The sequence below is a fragment of the Mesoplodon bidens genome (genome assembly GCF_964165515.1).
Source record: "Mesoplodon bidens genome assembly, chromosome: 4".
NCBI lineage: Eukaryota > Metazoa > Chordata > Mammalia > Artiodactyla > Ziphiidae > Mesoplodon > Mesoplodon bidens.
In genome coordinates, this window is record NC_138160.1 from 162,334,145 (window position 1) to 162,358,013 (window position 23,869).

Consider the following 23,869-nt stretch of genomic DNA (forward strand, 5'->3'; position numbering starts at 1 on the left):
TAATCTAGCCTCAGAAGTTCTGCAGCATCGCTTCTGCCAGAATCCTGTTTGTCCAAGCAGTCACAAAGGCCTGCTCAGGCTCAACGGAAAGGGGCAGAGACTCCACCTCTTGAGGACAGGTGTGTCAAAGAAACTGTTTGTAGACATGTTTTATTGATGAAACGGCCCCACTTGCCCACCCTACCCCCGATCTAGATGCTGTAATGGCTTCCCCGTCTAACATCACCCCAGATGGGATCATTCGTGCCTGCAGACGGTTCAGAACTCATACTGGGCTGAAGCAGACTGATTTCTTCACAGGACAGAGCTGAAGGCTGAGAAATCTGGCTAAGGCGCCTGGCCTGGGACGATGGGGCTGGGGAAGGGACGGACACATGAGGTGGTGCAAACCTCTTCTCAGTGGCAGTTTCCTTAGTTCCCATTTTCAGCCAAGCAGGTTGGCCATCCAGGCTCTGTCCTCACCACACCAAGGTCTGCAAGCAGGAGAGGGTTATGTAAAGCATGGAAGCTCGGAGAACGTAAGTCAGTGACTCAAATTCACACAGCCAGGAGTGAGCAGCAGGACAGAGATTTGAACCCTGACCTGTGTCACCCAAAACCCATATGCTCCCTGGCCTCCCTGGCAGTTTGCACATTGGGCAGGGGTGGCGGTGGGGTTTGGGGCAGACAGACAACACAGCTCTCTCCCTACCCTCTCTCTGTAGCCAGATACCAGGGAAATAGGTGTCCTAGACACACTGCACGGGAGAGGCAGCGGAAGGGGACCACTCGTGGTGCTCTCACTCAACTAATTATAGTAACGGTAGCTGCCATGATTCTTTAACGAGCGCCTGATAAGCACTGTGAACGCGTCATCATCTCATTTAACCCTCGTAAACACTCCTGAGGTCAGGATTGTCACCGTCAGTTAGAGGGTGTTGGAGAAACTGAGCCTTGGAGATGAAGCGAACTGCCCATAAGTCACTCAGTACGTGGCAGGGCAGGCATTCAAACTCATGGCTGCTTCCCTCTGAAACTCAGCCTCCCAGACACTGACTCTGTGCCTGAGACAACCCCACAGTCCCCACCCAAACCCATGCCTCCAAGTCCTCGGCATTTCAGCAGCACACTTTGTGCCCTTTCATAAATAAATATTAATTGAAAATATCAGTGCCGCGGCCGCTAACACAAGCTGCCGAGTTACCACGCTGTGTCCTGGTGATTAAACCCTTGGTTGCATTGTCATATTCTCAGTTGTCACGGTCCCCAAACATCCATCCCAGGTGAGATGGGGGGTGAGAAGGAACTCGGGGTGATGGTGAGCACACACAGATTCCTGTCTGTGTGCTGGTGTTCACTCCTTGCATGAACAGCTTTCATTATTTCCCCGGGTGACTCTTGCTCTCCTTTACCAGCCCTCAGCTTAGTCTGAGAAGTCTAAATGCTGCCTCTCTCCATCACAAGCTGGTTAAGAAACAACTTAGATTGTTACTGTATTTTTAAAATTTTTTTTTTATTTTTTGGGACTTTGGGATTTACATATTCACACTACTGGATTTATTTTTTTTTAACATCTTTTTTGGGGTATAATTGCTTTACAATGGTGTGTTAGTTTCTGCTTTATAACAAAGTGAAGCAGCTATACTTATACATATATCCCCTACTGTATTTAAAATAGATAACCAACAAGGACCTACTGTATAGCACAAGGAAGTCTGCTCAATATTCTGTAATAACCTAAATGACTGTTACTTTAGATAGAGGAAAACTGGATGAGGAAGGGAGGTGGTTCCCCAGGGAGGGGGCTCCAGGACTCACTTGATTTTTATTTCAGTATGACTTTTGCAATCAGGAGAGTAATCCCTCCTCCAGTTTGATTTGTCTTTATACAGAGTGCTAGAATCTGAAAATTGTTTCCCTTTTCATTTTATGCAACTTGAGAACTCACAGGTCTTTCTGAGGCATGATAACAGGATGGCAACTTTAGGACCTGAGTAGGAGAACCAAAGAAGTAGTGAACGCATGGATGGGGATCCGTCATTGGGAAAATGGCCTTTTAGTACCTAAATGTTCTGGCAGGAAGCAAAGCTAAACTCCAACTCGGCCAAAACCTTGAAAAGTTTCTGATCAAGAAGACATGGTAAATAGGAATTAATTGTTCAGCCTCCATTATTAAAAACTGTAACATATTATTCATGGTCCTTTTTTAAAAAGATTTTTTTTTTGTATCCCGTCTTCGTAGATAGCTTTAGTGATCACAGTATTTATACGATTGTTCACAAGTTCTTTCTTGACTTTGGTTTTCTCTAATCCTGGTTTTCTACCATCCAAGGTGCCTCCTTCTCCTGGACACCAACGCCACCATAATGCTTTGAGCTCTTCCATGGCAAATTCTTCTCTTTGGGGCCATTTTCAGGAGCTTCAGCCTACAAATTGGGGCAGGAGTAATCCATGAAGCTGTCTTTACCTGTTGTACGAGATTACTCTTGCCAGGCACATGTTCTACTGTGTTGGGCTATGGAGTTAAATGAGATATGGTCTTTGCCCTCAGAGAGTTTGCAGATTAGCTGGAAAATAGACAAGTACCTAGGTGGGTACCAAAGTCGGTCAAGATTCCTTTGGTTTCAGGTGATAGAAAATTCAACTCAAACTGATTTAGGACAAAATATAAGGGAGATGGGATAGATTGGCTCACATAATCTCAAAATACAGAGGTTTCTGGCATCAGGCATGGGTGGATCCAATTACTCATAGCATAGCACCAGAACCAGTCTCTTTTCATCTCCTGACTCTGGAAATTCTCTCTTCATGGTAGCTAGATAGCTTCTGGCAACTCCAGTGGAGCGAAAGCTATTGGGAATTTGAGTCATGTATGTACTCATGAAACAATTATTGTGGTCACAGGGAGTGAAGATGCTTATAAGCCTGGCCTAGATCAGGTGCCCATCTCCAGAGTTGGGGAGAGGGGTCAGCCCCACTTGTATGATATGATCCAAGAGCTGGGGGAGGGGGGCTTCCAAAGAAAAATTTGTTATCTGAAGAAGGGGCAAGAGAAGCCAGGTAGCTAAACATACCAGGGCTCTACTGTGTACATAATGGCTAGCTTATTCCATACAATGTCCTTCGGGTTGGTTGGGCATGCTCTAGGGAATACCATTACTCATTGGAATTGCCTTCTCCTTAACAAGCAACGTCCCTCCAGCTTAAGCCAGTCTGGGTTAAATAGACCATAAGTGTAACCTGCAAAAATCTGACCCAAATTTGTTCTCCATTGCAGTGACCTGGACAGAAATAACATCACCAGGATCACCAAGACCGATTTTGCTGGACTCAAGAACCTCCGAGTCTTGTAAGTAACATGTGGCTCTCCAATGCATTCTCACTCTCAGCTCTTCAGCCTTGTGAAAATGTCCCACTGCCCTGACATCACATCCCCAAGCACTGGACAACAAGAATTCGCCCTTCTGCAGCAGAAAGCCCTTCATTAGTACATCCAGGTTTCCTTCCCCAGCTGTCTCATTCTGTGTCTCCATGCTGTAGGCTGGCTAGACCAATGGCAGAAGTCAGTTCCAATGACAGGGAACACAGAAGGTTATACACAAATAAATCAACCTGCCCAGCTTCTAGGATGACAGCAGGGTCAGGTTGGCTAACCATGCTTCCCTTCCACAGAGATTATAATTTCTCCCCCAGCCTGTGAATTAAAAGAGCAATCAGGACAAAAGTTATTTATCTTGTTGCTTAATGGAGAGGAGGAGAGGAAGGAGGGAGAGAGTCGGACAGGGTCAGAGCCCTTGCTGAACACTTGCAGCTGTGCAGACAGGTAGCAAAATTTGAGAGGGGCATTGATGCAGCAGGAGAGCAAGAAATATCAGGTTTCATTGCTAAATATTGAACACTTTCATCCATTCCTAAATCTGAGTGATAAGAAGCTGCCCAAATTCTTGTCCACTGAGGAGTCTCAGACATTCAGGGGTACAAGAGAGGAGGAATTGGACCCTCTTTCCTTCTTTACTCAGAAGGTGATTTTGACCCATAAATGTGGCTTCAGACCTGGAGTGCAGCCTGGGCAATCCGGCCACTGCCTTGGTGTTTGTCGTGTCCTGGAATCTTGGCCGGCAGGTTTTTACTAGAAGTAGCAACTAAAGTCTTGGTATCTAAAGCCACCTCCTTCTTTTTACTCATAACCCATTATAATACAGTGAGTTGTATCCTGGGAACTGGAAATATTAGGTTCTGGTCCTGACTCAGAATTAACTGCCCATGTGACCTTACACCCTATTGTACTCCTTTGGGCCTTACTTTTCTCATCTGTAAAATAGGGAATGAGTAGTATATTAGTTTTCTAGGGCTACTGTAACTTTGTGCCACAGACTGGGGGGCTTAAACAACAGAAACTTATCATCTCAATTTCCAAAGTCCAAAATCAAGGTGTTGGCAGGGTTGGTTCCTTTTGAGGACTGTGAGGGAAGGATGTGGTCCAGCCCTCTCTTCTAGCTTCTGGTGGCCTCAGGGATTTCTTGGCTTTAAGATAGCTGTCTCTGGGTCTCTCTGCATTGTCTTCCTTCTACACATGTCTGTCTCTGTGTCCAAATTTTCCCTTTTTATAAGGACACCAGTCATATTGGATTAGGATCCATCCTAATGGCCTCATTTAAACTTGATTACTTAGTAAAGCCCCTGTCTCCAAATAAAGTCACTTCTTATTATATTGGGAGTTAGGGCTTCAATATATGAATTTTGGGGGGCATGCAGTTTGACCCATAACAAGTATTTAGAAGTCCTTCTAACCCTAATAGTTACACATATAATGCTTTATGATTTTGGCACTTTCACGAGCAATGTGTTTATTCTCACTGAAACCTGTGGAACGTTACTTGTGTCTCATTGTTTTCCTGATTGAGAAGTAGATGGTCATGATGATGATAACTGAGGTATATATGGTACCTTCCACAGACCAAGCTCTGTTACATAGTTATTAACCCTTATCTGCCCAGAGGAAACAGGCACAGATAGGTTAAGTGGTCCCAACTCCACGTAGCAGGGAACTGAAGGAGGAGGACTCAGAAGCCAGAATGTGTGCTTTCTAACCTCCATGCAGTGCCTCTGTTCATTTGTGTTATAGGAAGTTTAGAAAACCAGGAAGGTGATAGTCTAGGAATTTTGTAAGTGCAGCGTGATGTGCAAGTGGCTGACCAGAGTTTCCCTGAGCAACAGGGTGTGGGACTGCTAGGATCTGAGTGCTGGGCCTCCAGCTAGCAGATGCTCTCCCCTCGATGTGGTCTCTGGTCTTTGGCCAGTGCACCCCCCCTCCCACCATCCCTGGAGGGAAGACCCTACCCTCTGCCAAGTCTTTCTTTTGCCCCAAGCAGTCATGTGTCTGTCAAATGACTGGCAGCTCCGACAAGTGTGTATGGATCAGAATGGAGATTGGGATAAAGGTGGGAGATTTTCATGGCTCAATTTTAGGGTGATTTTTATTAAAGAGATATAGGCAGTAAACTCCTGATTCCAGGTCACTTACCAACTTAAAGAACAAACACTTCTCTATTTTTTTCCATTTTTTTCCCCCAGAATCTGTGAGAAATGTCCTTTCATACAAGTCAGAAATTTCACCTAATGCTTCATTTTTCTAACAAAGTCAAAAACAACCCTTTGATTTTCTTACCATTACATCAGAGAGACTAATAAAAATTCCAATTTCCATATCTGCTCTCTGCAAATAGAAAGTTTAAAATAATCACAAAAGATCATATTAATATCCTCTGGATGGTCTACAACATTCCTTTGACTACAGTTTATCTTTTCAGTTAATTGGTACATTCTTCTTATTTTGATAAGCAGTGCTAAAACCCTCCCCCTCCCCTCACTTCATAGACTCTGTTAATATACTGTGTTTCATTATCTTCCTTAGAAACTCAAAGACAATCCCATTCAAGTGGCCCTTTATTAGTGTGAAAGAATCTGCTACGTGGGGTAGCTGAAATGCTTTCTGACACCAATAAAATATCCAGACGTTTAAACCATATTTTCCCTCAGTCTATTCTTTTTAGCTGAGTAACCTAGACAACTATCTTTTTGAAAAGCTTTCATCACACCTCGGCGTATTCCCTGTATCTGTTTCTTATTTACAATTTATAGTGAAACCAGAAAAGACTCAGTCGTCTTGAATAATTTGAGCCTGCCACCCATTTCCATGCAGAACTGTTAATACGGTGCAGGTGAATGGGCGAAAGCAAATAAAATGGAGATTGGGGAACTTCGGCTTCATCCAGAGGTTTTCCCCAAATAAAGTACATTCAGGGGGAAGATATAAGAATTGCTTATAACAATTCTTTCTTCCAAGGGGCAGGAATAGGAAAAGATCTCTTCTGGTGGTATCAATTATATTCCCTTTCTTAGTAGTCTGTTGCAAGAACTCTTGCAAGTATGCCCACAATGTGGGAACCAGCTTTATCCCAAATGGGGTTAATTCAAGAGTTAAACTCCACCCCAGCCATCATCACATGGGGGCGATTTCCGATTCTGATCCAGTGTTAAAAGTAAAAAAATAACGATGCCGAAAGAACTGAAAATGAGCACAGTCTGTGTCCCTCTAACTCAGACAGATTCAAGCCATAGTCAGCCCTTCTGCGTGTCCAGCCCCTCCTGGATCCCCGGGTCTCCTGCATCTGCTCAGCAAAATGAGAGTGATAGCAATGGTTTTAGCACAAACTCCCGAATTGCATCGCAGCCTAGAAGTCTGGATGGGAAGTTCACAGCTCATTCATTCAGTGATCCATTTATTCATCAAGTGTTGGTTATTTCTTGAGCCTTTAAAGACCAGGTGCTAGGCTGGATTCTGATCGGTCTAGGAAGTAGATTCAGAAGAGACCCTAGCTACCTTACCAGTTAGGACCCCAGCAGGACAAATGAGGAGAGCTAAATAAAGATTTATTTGCAAAGGTGTGGGTGAGATTAAGAGAAGCCAGGAAGAGTTAGTTGGCGCAGTTCCCTGGGGCTAGCAACAACGGTCACTAGTCCCCTCTGAGCCTCAAGGACCGGCGGGAGGGAGTGGTTACCTGAGCCCAGCAAAGGAAGGGGACTGCCTGTTAGCACCTGGGGTCTTAGGTAGAGGAATGCAGTCCACCTGCAGTGACTTGGCAGGGAGGGAGCTGGGAATAAATCCCCCACCTCACTCCCTCTTCTCTCACCCTCTCATCTCCTGCTGGTGATTCCCTTTGGCTGAACCCAATAGGAAACCAGAGTCAAGGAAGCTTCTTGATGAAGCCGGTAAAAGTTAGCCTCCCAGGGCTTGAGCAAAAAGGAGGAGGGACAGGTATCAACCATCCCTTCTACTCCCCTTTCTGGAAGAAGCTGGTAGTGTTAGATTAATTAGGACAGAACTGAGAGATTCCTCATGGGAGGTTGGAGTTAGACGCCTTCAGAAACCCTGAGGGAATGTGACACTAAGCCACCCTAGTGTTGCTCCTTGGAACAATTGGGAAGTAAGGACAGCAAGTTCTATGAGGGATTGATTGATAGTAAAAACCCAGCTGAACAAACCCCCCGTCACAAATATTGAACTGGTTCCTTGAACTGGTTCCCTGTTTAGCGAGATGTGCTGGTGTGAGTCTACGAGCATTCCAAGGCCCTCCTGGCCGTATGGCGGGATGGAAAAGGAAGAAAAGGGAAGGAAAAGAACATTTATTAAGCCTCTGATTGTACTCCAGATCCTGGGCTGGATAATTTATATACTTTATTCCACTTTTATTCTTACAAGGACTTATGAAATGTTTTATTTGTGCTATTTTACAGATGAGGAAACTGAGTCTCTGAGAGGTTGGCTAGATAGTTCAAAAGCACACCATCAGCTAGTAAGAAATCAGAAAAGGGATTCTCAACCAAATTTGATAAGCACACCAGATTGGGAGTTAGGTCCACCCTCACTAGCTGTGTGACTTCATACAAATAATTTCTCCTTGGGCAAGTCTCTTAACCTCTGTTCCTGGGAGCCCATGTATGTTAAGTGAGGAGCCTATATGAGACCAGCCTACAGGGGCCAGAAGGAACATAAACGTGTGAATCAGAGTGGATGAGGACTCTGGCCTCATCCAAAGTTGTTGATATTTGGAAATATCAGAGCTGATTTTGGAGTTTCTTCTTTGGGGTGTGTATGTGTGTGTAATATCCCGATTTTTTTTAAATGTTTGCAACAAATTCACAAAAATATAACATATATCGTCGAGCCCATACAAAATATCCCCATCCCTCTGATAGTTGGAAACTTCCTGTGTCCTGGACTAGCCTTTTCCTTGATGTAAAATCAGTATGCGCTGTGGTCCAACGTCCTCTTTAGTGTTTTATTCATTCACTACGTCTATGAAGGGGCTGCTGTGCTGGGCACCTGTGTTAGGGCTGGGACTGTGATGATGAACAGAAGACCTTACCTTCTTGGTCCTGAGGCACAGTGAGGAAGATGAACTTGAAAATCAGCACAAGGGCCTGAGTGTTAGGGGTTATGAAATATCTCAGAGGTGGAGGGCTGGCATGCAAAGAGTTATTCTGAAGTGAAGGCCAAGCTTCCTCAAGGCTACTCTTCCTTCCTTCTGCTTTTCTGTCAGGTGCCTCAGGGCGCCTGTCCTCCTGCCTGATCCAGAGGAACCCACAGCCCTTCTAATAAGCTCCACCTACCAAAGAAACATCCTTCAATCACAACTGCATCCCGGCTAAGTCCCATTCAGCCACCAGGGTCAGCCCTGGATGGAAACTATGCAGCCTCACTTCTTCTCTTTCCTACTGTTCAGCTAATCCATTTTAAGCTGCCATTTTTTTTTCAAACTTAGGGAAACAAATGTTTCATTGTCTGCTCAATTCTTAGGATATGCCACATGCATGCGTCAAAGTTTTAAACATCTGCTTGGAGGACTTTGGAGGTCAGCAGAGCCTGTGGCTGGGAGGACGTAGCTTTTGTGACCATCACCTTCATGTTGGGAGCAGCCAGGCCCTGGGCTTGTGGTGTTTCTGGCACAGGCAGGCACCCAACAATAGCTTCAGCCTTTCTACGAGGTGACCCAGAGAAAGAGTGAGCAGAGAAGGCCCTTTTCAATGAAGTATTTTTGAATCCTTGGAGGAGGGAGCTCCGAGGGAAGAGATGCTGAATATATGTGTGGTTTTTATAAGAAGCAGCTTTTACCTCTTCTTTTTCTGTGCAACATCCTGCAGTGCTTGGGAGGGTATTTGCTGAGAACATTCTTAAAATAGAGGCTTGGAAAGCAATCTGTCAGGTAGAAGTATGCAGGCGGTGAAACCCTGGTTACCGTGACACCAAGCTGGGATGTGAATTATCTTGTCCCCCCAGACTGATCCTGGCTGAGGGGGCCCATCCGAGGGTCGAGGTAGGGGCTGAGTGACCATGCCTGCATGGCCTGCAGCCTAGTATGAGGATCCTTGAGGCCCGCTTGTCCTTGACCATTGCTGCCTTTGTGGTTCCAGGCATCTGGAAGACAACCAGGTCAGCGTCATCGAGAGAGGCGCCTTCCAGGATCTGAAGCAGCTGGAGCGATTGTAAGTACAGCACAACCTCCTTTCTTGAAAAGCCTTATTTGTTTGTAAATTGGCTTCGTTGTAGCCTTGCTAAGAAAAAAAAGGGCTCCAATGTTTAATAAAATGTTTGCTATTGTATTTAAAGCACATTAGATGCCTGCTAAAGAGACACTGAAACCCATTTAAACTTTTTTTCTTTAAAAGATGCTAGAATTGGCACCTGGGGCTTGTTTTTCTGCTTCCCAGCCTTGAGCTCTGTCTTGGTAGCTGTACGTGGGGCTTGTTCCTGCCCAAGCCTCAGCCTTCCCTTCTCTGGGGGAAGAAGGACCTCAGTTAGCTATCCCTGTCATGGAAACTAGCATCAGAAACTCCCTACTCCTGTGCATGGGTAACAGGCTCCCTCCTCAGGCCTTCTCCTCGGGGCCCCCTCTGCCCCATTCTCACGGGAGAACAGGACAGGTGGGTAGGCGAGGCCTTCGGTGTGCCTGTATCTTCTCTGAGTGAGCATCAGCCTGTGTCAGGAAGCCCACATATTTCCATGAGAGAATGCATTGCCAGTGGTTTAAAAATAGGCCACTGTTCTGACTCTGACAGAGGGAGAAAGCAAAAGGGGTGGGGATGGGAGATGGATGGAGCCTCCATTCGTTTTGTTGATTAATGCTTTTGCAGAAAACTCTCGGGTCACTGTGATGAGGGAGGCTGCTCAGATAGTTAAGTGGGCAGCTTCCCCTTTCCTCGGTTAATCACATCTGGCAGCTCATAACATCTGGATATTTGCTTTCTGCCCTTTGAGAGGGGATTCTCCCCAGGAGCACTTAGTCATGCTGGTGGGCGGCTCTTTCCATGCTTCCTTCTGTATCCTGGTTGACCTGATATTGCAGCCTCCTTCTCCTTCTCCTGCATTCGGGGGACGGGCCTGCAGTAGCTCTCTGCTCCTCCAGCTTAAGGATCTTCCCATCTTTACCTGTCCCGTTTCCAAATCTCATCTACAGAGATAGGCTTGGGTAAAGTATAGGACTTTCCACCAACTTGTGAGCTTTGTAATCTGCCATCTTTTCCCTTGGAGTCATTCCATCTGGGGCAACCTGAGAAGGGGAAGGGATATTACCCAGCAAAATCCTTTACTCCCTGCTCTGTGTTGTGAACTGTCTCATTCATTGCTCTCCTTCTGGGTCAAAGGTCAGCATATGTTCTGTTGTTGGTTTGAAAGTATGACTTTAATTTCTTATAAGGGAAAATAGAGATAAAAATAATGAATGTTGCCTCTACACTTTTTTTTTTTTTCTTTGCGGTACGCGGGCCTCTCACTGTTGTGGCCTCTCCTGTTGCGGAGCACAGGCTCCGGACGTGCAGGCTCAGCAGCCATGGCTCACGGGCCCAGCCGTTCCGCGGCATGTGGGATCTTCCCGGACTGGGGCACAAATCCGCGTCCCCTGCATCGGCAGGAGGACTCTCAACCACTGCGCCACCAGGGAAGCCCTATCTATACTTTTAAGTTTCTTAAAATGTTAACTCTTCTCCTTATTTAGACCCAGGAAAAAAATAAATAAAAGTACTTGTTGAACCTGCTTCCTTTGTATGAAATACTCAACATTTACGTGGAAGAATAAATACAAAATCCTTTGTGAGAAGGCCACTTCTTGCTTAGTCTTCTGATTATAAATATAAATAAATTCCCAATTCATTAATTTCATGGTTGTTGGGAAAGAACTAATTGAGTACCTTGGACATGCTGGGAACTCTGCCAGTATATTATGTGCTATCTGTTATTTTATCCCCACAAAATTCCTGTGAGGTGTGATTACCCTCATTTTGCAGATGAAGAAACAGAGGCTGAGGGAGATGAAGCCAAAGAATTGTCAATGGGGGCAGCCAAGATTCAAAGCCACATCTGTCTGACATCAAAGCCCACGTCCTTTCATATTTCTCTGCTGCAAGCATTCGATGAAGTGTGATCTTTAGCAATGGCCCTGCAAATAGCCTCTCACATACCCATTGAACTCCAGGGAATATCAGTGGAATAGTCCAGCAAAAGGCGCTTTTCTTTGGCTTAGTCAACATGGCTGAAATACCTTGCATGTCTGAGGGACTGAGAGGATTACAGTTGTAGGGTAAACCTGGCTGTTTCTCTGCTTTGGTGTATTAAGAGGGTAATGCTAGCGGCTGTACTAGATAAACCCTCAAATCTCATAGCTTAACAGGGTGGAAGTTTACTTCTTATTCATATAAAACCCAGTAAGGGCATTCCTGGTTGCTGGGCCTCTCTCCTCCAAGGGGAGACTTCGGGACATGGGCTCCTTCTGTTCCTTGGCTCCGCCATCTTTAAATCGTGGCTTCCAAGGTACCAGTGTTTGTCGGCATCAAGCTAGTGGAAGGGAAAACAGCAGTAAGGATTGTACATGGGAGGTTTTCATGGGAAAGACCTGGAAGGACTCCATGTTACTTCTACTGTTACATACCTTGGGCTGGAACTCAGTCATGTGGCCACAGTAAACTTCAGGGGAGGCTAGGAAAGTAGTCGAGCTATATGCCCTAGAAGTAGAGGAAACAGGCTTAGTGAACAGCTAGCCAGTTTCTGACTTATATTGCAAGTGAGCTGAGAAGTACTTGGTCAGGAAGAAGAATGGAAGTATAGGTAGCTGGACTACTATGTACAGCTGGACAGCCTCTCTCATTTAAGGCCTTTCAGTGTCGGTGTGTGTGATGTGATCCTGACTAGTGTTTATCTGGTTTTGGTTATCCAGTCTGCCCACAGACAGAGGACTATAGAATGGGAAAATACAAGGTATTTGCTATTAACAACGGAACAGGTAGAGGGCTGATTGCGCCATCATCCCTGGCTCTCACTACTGGCTTACTTTACCTGTGTCTCTATATTTGGTAGTAAATTAATCTTTATTGATCATACTCTGAAAGAGGCTGGAAGTTGTATCCTTTCTGTAATGTTTATTTTCACTTGGAATGGTCATTACGGGTGTAATCTCTTGAGGCTTACAGGGAAAAGGGAGAGAATCCTGTCCTTCAGGCCCCTACTCAGGAATTCTCTATTCCTCCGTGAAAGGACCTCTGTTCCAGGCTGAGTTAGGTGCCCCTTTCCTCATGACAACACATGATGGTCCATATCAGAGCACTTATGCCATATTTTAATTCCCTATTTGCTTGATTGTCTCTCCCCAGAACTATGAGTATTTGGAGATGAGGAATTATGTTCCATTTAACTGTTCATCTCTAAGCCTTGCACAAAGCATGATAGTAAGCACTTGTAGAATATTTATCAAATACTTAGGTTTTTGTTCTATACCAGTGGTTCTGAACTGGGACCAGTTTTCCCCGCCAGAGGACCCTTGGCAATGTCTGGAGACATTTTTGATTGTCAAAACTGTAGGATGTTAATAGGATGTATTGAGTAGAAGTCAGGAATGTGGCTAAACATCCTACAATGTACAGAATAGCTCCCACAACAAAGAATTACCCAGTCCAAAATGTCAGTAGTGTTGAGGTTGAGAAACTCTGCTCTTTCCCTGTTATGTGTCAGATGCCATCTTAGTCATGACATAGGCCATCTCATTTTAATCCATATAACATTATGAGGCTAGAATTATCATGTCCCTGATGTGACAAAATATAAATTTCAAAGCATTGGCTAAATATGCCTACTCTAAATCTAATTTAGCTCGAGCTCGCTTCTGATTTCCAGGAAGTGAACAGGATAGAGGAACAAGATAAATAAAACCAGGAGGAAACAAGCGAATCCTGTAGCTGGGACATTCTGCAAGATAACTGCCCTGGTCTCTTTAAAAAGTCAGTGTTACGAAGGAGGTGGGACTTGACTGTTCTATATTGAAAGAAGCTTAGGATAGAAACAGTAGCACAAAACTTGGAAAGGTCAATGGAGTTTGTGTTTGAAGATCTTTGAATTATGCAGAAAATGATAATAGTGCTAATGTTTATTGCCTTATTAAGTCAAAGGTTCATTTTGTAATCTGTAAGATAGCTTTTGAAAAGAATAGTTAAAAAAAATTTAACCTAATAGAGGGAGAAATGACATAGAATGATACCAAAAAATGTGATTAATTCAAATAAGGGAACATAGAATAAAATGAGACAAAACAAATAGTAAGATAATGTATTTAAATAAAAATATATCATAATTATTTTGTATGAAAATGATTAATACTTTAATTAAAAGACAGATTGCCAGGGTGGATTAAAAAATAAATAATAATTATATGATTCTTTCAAAAGATGAACGTTAAGCATATGGAGAGAGAAAAGCTGAAAGTAAAAGGATAAAAAATGATACCATGAAAACACTAACCAATAGAAGGTTGGTGTGGCTGTATTAACACAGATAAAAGACTTCAAAACCAGAAACATTAATGGAGATAAAGAGGGATATTTCATAATGATAAAGGAGTAAATATACCAGGAAAGTACAGCAAATCTATGTTTGTATGTACTATTATGTATAGTACGTATATATGTATTATGTATAGTGTGCGTGTGTGTGTTATGTATAGTGTATATTAAAAACATATTCTGAAAATACAGAAAACAAATATTGAACAGAACTAAATGGATAAATAGACAAGTTCATACTCGTTTAAGATATGGTTCTTGTAGTTGATGAACAAGCAGACAAAATTGTTAGTAACAATATAGAATATTTTAATGACAATGTTTGCAAACCTGACCTAAGTGAAACAAAGAGAACAATGCAACCAACAAGTGTAGAATAAACGTTCAAGTGCATACAGAACTTTTATCAAATACTGATCTAGAAATCAGGTCTCAACAAATATCAAAGGATTAAAATCATAAGGAGTATTTTCTCTGACCACAGTAGAAATACAGAAATCAACAAAAAGCAGTAAGTGCAAATTTTCATATTTGGAAATTGAATGATATTCTTCTAAATAACCTTTGAATCAAAGAACATTTCACTGTTGCAATTGGAAGATATATTTTTCAGAATGTTAATAAACACATAATATATCACAAAGTGTGGATTGCAGTCAAAGCCATGCCCACAGGAAAATGTATAGCCTTTAAGCATGTTATTTGACTTATGTAGAGTATATATTTAAAATGAAGTAAGGCTAAAATCTTTATTAAAATACCCATCATAAGAAGCTAGGGAAAGAATAACCAAGTAGAAGAGAGAAAATCAATAATACCAGAAGTATGTGAAATAGAAAAACCCTAAAAAACCAAACTTTCATTCTTGAAAAAAATTATAAAAACCAGCAGGACTTATTAGTAAACAAAAAAGAAAGAAGACTAAATTACTGACATAAAGGATAAAATGGGGGACATAACTATGGATTTTACAAAGATTAAAATGATAGTAAGAGCAGATTTTGAAGAACTTTATTTCAATGATTTTAGAGATTAAGTGAAATTAAAAACAAACAAGAAGGAGTAGAAAGTATGTATAGTCCTAAATCTAAGTAAACTTTTAATTAAAATATTTCACTAAGAACTTTCTAAGCTCAGATGGCTTCACCAGCAAATTGCACCAAAGTTTTAAGAAATAAATAGTATCAATTTACCATAAACTCATTCTATTAAAAAAATGACTTTTGTCATTTGGATAGCATAACCTTTATAGCAAAACCCAGCAAGGCATTTCAAGAGACAATATCAACCAACATATTTCATGAATATTTATATGAATTTCCTAACAAAATATTAGCGAAATGAATTTGGCAGTACCTGAAAAGGATATATTACAACCAAGTGTGGCTTATTCCAGGAAGGCAGGGCTGGTTAAACATTTGAAAATCCCCCCTCTCAAATAAAAACATGCTGAACAACTTGGATAGCAAAACCAAAGACACACGGCCTCTACAATAAAGCTAGTTGACGAAGTATCCCAGTAAACGCCTGTCTCCCGAGGGTACGTAGATGGGGGTGAAGGGGGCATAGCTGACGGTTATAAGACTGTTGCATTGTCTCAGCTATGTGGAAGAAAGCAGAGGGAAGTCCTTGAGAACAGGAGATCGATAAAATTACCAACACGTACTCACTGGAAAACACAGTGGTCAAACTGAGAAAAGCCGCCAAATCAGAAGGGAGTTTGATTAGATCCAGTTCATGGTGAGAACAAAGGAATCATGATGTGATAATGACTGATAGTACTTGGAGGATTCTGGGTCCTATAAATTCTTCAAACTAACAAAAACAAGGCTCTTTTCCAAAGAAAGGCCTAACGTTGATAAGAAAATCTGGGGACTAGTCAATCAGAACAGGTACAGTTGTAGAAATGAAAAGAAACCTTCTCGATGCAAGTGCTAGAAATCACCAAAAGAGGCAGATCTTAGAAAATATAGGGCCCTGTTTTTCAGTAGTTTAACAACAACAAACAACCCCAAGAATGAGCTCTCTAGACTCTTAAAGCTAAAAAAGCTATCACTTCCCACCCCTACCTCATAAAATTAAAGGAAATTTCTTTCATTTAAGAAATAAACAAGCGGGACTTCCCTGGTGGCGCAGGGGTTAAGAATCCGCCTGCCAATGCAGGGGACACTGGTTCGAGCCCTGGTCCAGGAAGATCCCACATGCCGCGGAGCAACAAAGCCCCTGCGCCACAACTACTGAAGCCTGCGCACCTAGAGCCTGTGCTCCGCAACAAGAGAAGCCACCGCAATGAGAAACCCGCTCACCACAAAGAAGAGTAGCCCCTGCTCGCTGCAACTAGAGAAAGCCCCCACGCAGGGCCCAACACAGCCAAAAATAAATACAATAAATAAATTTATTTTTTAAAAAAGAAATAAGCAACCAAGAGGATTATGATTGAAGCTCATACAAAAATTTTTATAAGAAAAATGAAGAATAAGAAACTAGTAATCTCCATAGAAACAATGAAAACATGTAAGAAAGAGGTGCCCACAACACAGATGAACACTATAATAGATGGTTCAAAACTAGCTACACAAATTTAAGACTCTATAAACTCTAAAAGAACAACATAAATCTAAATTTTAAAAACTCAGAAATTAGATGATTAGAGAAGAGTAGGATTTGAAAGGAAGGGCAGAGAACTCAAGAAACAATTTAGAAATAAAAGAATGCATTTCAAAGTAAGTACTGCCAATACTGAAGAAGAGCAAACTTGGAAGAATTACACTATCCAATTTCAAGACTTACTACAAAGCTACAGTAATCAAGATAGCATGGTACTTGTGAAATATTAAACATATAAATTAATGGAACAGAATGCATAGCCTAGAAATAGACCCATTCGAAAATAGTCAGCTGATTTTTGACAAAGGAGCAAAGACAACTCAATGGAGAAAGAATAGTCTTTTCAACAAATGGTGCTGGGACAATTGGATGTTTATATACAGAACACTGAACCTACACAAACCTTACATCTTATGCAACATTTAATTCAAAATGGATCATAGACCTAAATGTAAAATGTAAAACTGTGAAACGTCTGGAAGAAGACATAAGAGAAAAAATCTACATGACTTGGGTTTGAGGATGAGTTTTTTGAGATAAAAAGCATGATCCATGTAAAAAAAAAAAAAGTTGATCAATTGAACTTTTTGTTTGTTTGTTTGTTTATTTTTTATTTTTTTATTTTTTGCTTTATAGCAAATTTAATCAGTTATACATATACATATGTTCCCATATCCCCTCCCTTTTGCGTCTCCCTCCCACCCTCCCTATCCCACCCCTCCAGGCGGTCACAAAGCACCGAGCTGATCTCCCTGTGCTATGCGGCTGCTTCCCACTAGCTATCTACCTTACGTTTGGTAGTGTATATATGTCCATGCCGCTCTTTCACTTTGTCACAGCTTACCCTTCCCCCTCCCCATATCCTCAAGTCCATTCTCTAGTAGGTCTGTGTCTGTATTCCTGTCTTACCCCTATGTTCTTCATGACATTTTTTTTTCTTAAATTCCATATATATGTGTCAGCATAGAGTATTTGTCTTTCTCTTTCTGACTTACTTCACTCTGTATGACAGACTCTAGGTCCATCCACCTCATTACAAATAGCTCAATTTCATTTCTTTTTATGGCTGAGTAATATTCCATTGTATATATGTGCCACATCTTCTTTACCCATTCATCCGATGATGGACACTTAGGTTGTTTCCATCTCCGGGCTATTGTAAATAGGGCTGCAATGAACATTTTGGTACATGTCTCTTTTTGAATTATGGTTTTCTCAGGGTCTATGCCCAGTAGTGGGATTGCTGGGTCATACGGTAGTTCTATTTGTAGTTTTTTAAGGAACCTCCATACCGTTCTCCATAGTGGCTGTACCAATTCACATTCCCACCAGCAGTGCAAGAGTGTTCCCTTTTTTCCACACCCTCTCCAGCATTTATTGTTTCTAGATTTTTTGATGATGGCCATTCTGACTGGTGTGAGATGATATCTCATTGTAGTTTTGATATGCATTTCTCTAATGAGTAAAGATGTTGAGCGAACTTTTTTTTTTTTTGAACTTTTTAAAAATGAAAAACGTCTGCTCTGCAAAGGGCACTGTTAGGAAAATGAAGAGACAAGTCCAGACTGGGAGAAAATTTTTGCAAAGCATATATCTGGTAAAGGACTTGTATACAGAATATACAAAGAACTTTCAAACACAGCATTCAGAAACAAACATCCCTACCCACAGAAAAGAAAGAAATGAGCAAAAGATTTGAAGAGGCACAACGCCGAAGAAGATATACAGTTGGCAAATAAGCATATAAGGACATTCTGAACATCATTTTTCATTAGGGTAATGCAAATTAGACAACAATAAGGTACCACTGCACATCTACTAGAATGGCTACAGTACTAAAAACTGACAACACTAATGGCTGCTCAGGAGGTAGAGTAACTGGAACTCTCATTTATTACTGATGGTAAGGCAAAATGGTCCAGCCACTTTGGAGGACAGTTTAGCAGTTTCTTACAAAGCTAAAGATAATTGTATCTTATAATCCAGATCAGTGGTTGCTAGGGGTTTAGCGAAGAGGAGGGGATGGAGGGTCAAATAGGTGAAGCATGGGAGAGGGGGTCGCTGAGGATGGTGAAACTATACTCTGTGATACTGACATGGCGATGCACAACATATGCATTGATCAAACCCATAAAATTTGACAGCACAATGAGTGAACCTTCATGCAAATTAAAAATATCATTTAGGAAATTGGAGGATCCCACAATGGAATGCACACTGTGATGAATGTGTGAATCAACCTCACTGAAGGTGATGGGAAAAAAGGTGCTGACCAAAGTAGACTTGAAATGACTGGAGTCTATGAGACTAAAGTCAAAAGGAATAGCACAGGGCCTCCCTGGTGGCGCAGTGGTTGAGAGTCCGCCTGCCGATGCAGGGGATACGGGTTCGTGCCCCGGTCTGGGAGGATCCCATATGCCGCGGAGCGGCTGGGCCCGTGAGCCATGGCCGCTGGGCCTGCGCGTCCGGAGCCTGTGCTCCACAACGGGAGAGGCCACAACAGTGAGAGGCCCGCATACTGCAAAAAGAAAAAAAAAAAAAAAAAGGAATAGCACATAAGAACTGTACTCTAGTTGACAGAGTTGTTTCCCACAGAGGTATGGGTTAACAATTCTGAAATCACTACACATGTATATTGGAATTCAACAGTGGAAAGACAAGCAATGTCGTTACAGACTAGCAATGGGGAAAGCTATAATGACCCATGTGGTAATGGATTAGAGTTAGAGACACCAGTATGAACAAATGTTTAACCTAATATAGATACTTTTACTTAATACAGGTGGACATATACATAGAAATATTTATTGATATGTGAATATACATACATTTTTATACAAGCAAGTATTTCCTTGCTCTGTTAGCGAGAGGGCCTAGAAGCAACCCAGATTTTGGCTTCTAATCAGTTCTCCAATAAAAAGAAACTGAGGTGTCTTGGAAAAATGGGTTGATTCTAGGATGAGGGCATGAGATAAGTTGTGCCAGAAAGGAAGTGCTCAAAACAACAACAACACTACAATTATGGGGAAATGTCAAAAGGACATAGGAGCCAACTGAAAGAGCCCCTAATGGCCAAAGCTGAAACAATTTGAGCAACAAAATAAGTAAGTATCAGATTACAACCAAAGTATAAAATAAATATCCATGAGTTCATACTAATATAAATAAATGATTGAATAAATAAATAAATGGGGAGAGGAGAAATCACCCATCCAGAAGAATTCTAAGGAATTTATGTAGATTTTCTGCCCTCGAGAAGGTAGAGCATAACTCTTCACTCCTTATGTGTGGGCTTTGCATAGTGACTGCCTTCAAAAGAGTATGAGAAAGGGAGGGTGGGGAATAGTAACATTATAGTGGAGAAATATGACACACACTCCCTCAGCCAGGTGATCAAGGTCTATATCAGAAGTGATAAGTCATGTCAATAGTATGTATCTTTGACATGATGTAATGAACATAGCAGTTCCCATCTGTTATCTTCATCTCAAAAACCTATCACCCCAGTCTAATGAGAAAAACATCAGACAAATCTTAATCAAGGTCTGTTTCTAAAAAACATGTGAATAGTCTTCAATACTATCAAGGTCATCAAAAGCAAGACAAGTCAGAAACAGTCACGGCCAAAAAGAGCATAAGGAGACGTGACGACTAAATGTAATGAGGCATCCTGGATGGTATCCTAAAACAGAAAAAAGTCACAGGTAAAAATTAAGGAACTCTTAGTCTGCCTGCCGATGCAGGGGACACGGGTTCGTGCCCCGGTCCGGGAAGATCCCACATGCTGTGGAGCAGCTGGGCCCGTGAACCATGGCCACTGAGCCTGCGCGTCCGGAGCCCGTGCCCCGCAACGGGAGAGGCCACAGCAGTGAGAGGCCCGTGTACCGCAAAAAAAAAAAAAAAAAAAAAAAGAAAAAAAAATTAAGGGACTCTTAATAAAGTATTAACTTTCATTAGTAACAGTGTATCAATATTAGTTCATTATGGCAAATGTACTGTATTAATGTAAGATGTCAAGAGTAGGGGAAATTGGGCGTGAGGTATATGAGATCACTCTGTACTATCTTCCCAACTTTTATGTAAATCTAAGTTAATATAAAACATTAGTTTTTAAAAAGTGGACTATGCCAAACTCTGCTTGAATTACAGATTCATGAGCAAAATAAATGCTATTGGTTTATACCAAAAACGCATTCATGCATACTCACCTAGATGGAACTCAAGAGCAGATAAATGTAATGGATAATGCTTTAAGAGAAATGGATTATAGAGATGTGGATGGTCCTAGAGACTGTCATACAGCGTGAACTAAGTCAGAAAGAGAAAAATAGCATATATTAACGCATATTTGTGGAATCTAGAAAAATGGTACAGATGAACTGGTTTGCAAGGCAGAAATAGAGACACAGATGTAGAGAACAGATGTATGGACACCAAGGGGTGAAAGCGGGGGGTTGGGGGTGGGATGAACTGGGAGACTGGGATTGGCATATATACATATATACACTGATATGTATAAAATAGATAACTAATGAGAACCTGTTGTATAGCACAGGGAACTCCACTTCGCTGTACAGTAGAAACTAACCCAACATTGTAAAACAACTGTATCCCAATTAAAGAAAAAGAGAGAAATGGAAAATGGAAAGGAGTATTTTTAGTATTTTTTAAAATCAGTAAGAAACTAATAGGGAGGTAAAAAGGATTTAAGAGAAAGTGGTAGATATGGAAGCCAGTCAAAGAAGTTCTAATACACTTATAATATGAATCTCTGAGGAAGAAAACTAAAGCAGTGGAACAAAACTAATAGTTATGAAAATCTTTTGAAATAAAAGATGATTTGAAGGTACATACTGAAAGGACAACTGAACGCCTGGAAAAATAGACCAGGTTCAAACCTAAATATTCTAATAAAAGCATTTTGTATTTGAAAGAGAAAAAGAATCCTTAAGCATTCAATGGATTAGACACTTACAATGGAAAAGAAAATCAGATTGCTAGCATATTTTTGACACCAAAGCCAGAATACAATTGAATAATTTTTTAAGGAAATAAAACTGTGAAGCAGAGATTTTATAAAATGTGAACCAGAGCCCTACATATATTCAAAAGTAATGACTACAGAAAAACTATTATGAGCATTCAGGAACTCAGACATCATGGTTTTCATAGATCCCTTCTTAAGGAATCTCCCAGAGAACACGTTTCATACAACTGGAGAGGTATTGGCATTAAGGACAGATATGATATGCACCTTCCCAAACACGTGGAAGTTAGGTGGAGTCTTGTGACTGAATCTTGGACTTCCATGGAATGAGACTGGAAGTGCTGTGTTCTCCATGGTCCTCCATCCTTGCTCTCTTCCCCTATGGTGGCTAAATTGACAGGACTCTAAGAACTTAAAGGATGTAGAGACACAAAGTGAAAGGATTCTAAGCCCCTGCTGACATGCATGTGGCTCTGACACGAACAAGAAATAAATTTCTATTATTTCAAAAATAACAATGTATTTCATCCCATTAACAGAATAGATGAGAAAAGTCATTTCATCTCCATAGATGTAGAAAAAAATATCTAATGAAATTCAACACTAATTCATGATTTTAAAGTATTTAAAAGGCTAAGAATAAAATGGAACTTTTTTTACAAAAAAAAACTAAATCAAATAACATTGTTTTTTTTTTTTTTTTTTTTTTTTTTTTTTTTTGCGATACGCGGGCCTCTCACTGTTGTGGCCTCTCCCGTTGCGGAGCACAGGCTCCGGATGCGCAGGCTCAGCGGCCATGGCTCACGGGCCCAGCCGCTTCGTGGCATGTGGGATCTTCCCGGACCGGGGCAGGAACCCGTGTCCCCTGCATCGGCAGGCGGACTCTCAACCACTGCACCACCAGGGAAGCCCCAAATAACATTGTTAATGGTGAAATATTTAAAACATTCCTCTTGAGAGACACCTGTCATCATGACTCCCATTCAACATTGTATTGGAAATCCTGGTCGTGGCCATGATTTTAAAAAAAGAAGAAGAAGGAAGGAAGGATGGAAGAAAAGAGAAAGAACAGGTATAAGGATTAGAATAGAAGAAATACCAATGTCATTATTTGCAGATGATACGATTAAATACATGGAAAATGCAAAATAATCTACAGGTGAACTCTCAGGATTCCTAAGTGAATTCCTCAGGTCACTGGACACAGTGTACCAAAAACATCAGTGTAACTTCTATATACTAACAACAAATGATTAGGAAATTTTAAAAAATGATGTGTGTTAACAGCATCGAAAAACATCAACTGCCCAGGAATAAATCTAATGAAAGATGTGCAAGGCCTTAACACAGAAAACAACAAACATTACTGGAAAAATGAAAGATGACTCAAATATATAGAACAATACATTATGTTCATGGATTGGAAAACTCAATATCTCAGGGATGTCAGTTCTCTCCCAATTGATATACAGATTCAGGGCAGTCCTAATGCTAACAGGTTGTTGTGGAAATTGTGAAAATGATTCTAAAGTTTGTATGGAAAAGCAGTTGGCCAAGAAGAGCCCAGACAGATTGAAGACCCAGGTAACACAGGGACACTTGATTTGTAACAAAGATGGCACTGTGAAGCAGCTTGGAATGGATGATCTGTCTAATAAATTGTGATAGAATAATTGGATATGGAAAATGAATTATCTTGCCCCCGGCTCATACCATTCACAAAATCAGTTACAGATGAATTGTAGATTTACACATGAAAGATGAAGTAATAACACTTCTAGAATATAACATAGGGTATCTTCATGGCTTTGCGGTAGTTGGTATCTCTTAATCAGGATACAGAAGGCATTACTTTACAGGAAAAAAAATAGGTAACTTGGACTACATTAAAATAAATAACTTGTTCATCAAAATACATCACTAAGTGAGTGAAAAAGCATGCCAGAGTGGTCAAAGATATTGGCAGTGCATGTAACTGACAAAGAACTTATATTAAGAACATGTAAAGAACTTCTGCAAATCAATAAGAAAAAGAAAAATGACCCAGTAGAAAAATGGTTAAGAGTTTCCAACAGGTACTTCAAAAAAAAGAGGATGTCCAAACGGCCAGTGGTCATATGAAAAGATGCTCAGTGTGTCATCAGTCTTCAGAGAAACGTAAAATAAAACCACAATGACATACACCACACACTCATCAGAAAAGCATTAGAAAACTTACACGTGTTTATGATGATGTGAAACAAACTACATTCATCATATACTGCTGTGGGACTCATTGATACAGTTACTCCAGAAAACTCTTCAACGGTGTCAGCTAGAACAGAGCATACACATACCCCATGACCCAGCAATCCCACTCCTGGATTTACATCCCACAAAAGACATAAACAATAATGTTCATAGAAGCACTAT

At 41.3% G+C, this 23,869-nt stretch overlaps 1 protein-coding gene across 1 annotated transcript in view; it reads left to right on the forward strand.

Moving 5' to 3' along the window:
• SLIT3 (slit guidance ligand 3) overlaps positions 1 to 23,869 on the forward strand; it is a 624,276-nt gene that overhangs the window by 42,076 nt on the left and 558,331 nt on the right. The window contains exons 2-3 of the mRNA XM_081232840.1: positions 3,257 to 3,328; positions 9,454 to 9,525. Coding sequence (XP_081088966.1) covers positions 3,257 to 3,328; positions 9,454 to 9,525 — 144 coding nt within the window. The remainder of the gene's footprint in view (positions 1 to 3,256; positions 3,329 to 9,453; positions 9,526 to 23,869) is intronic.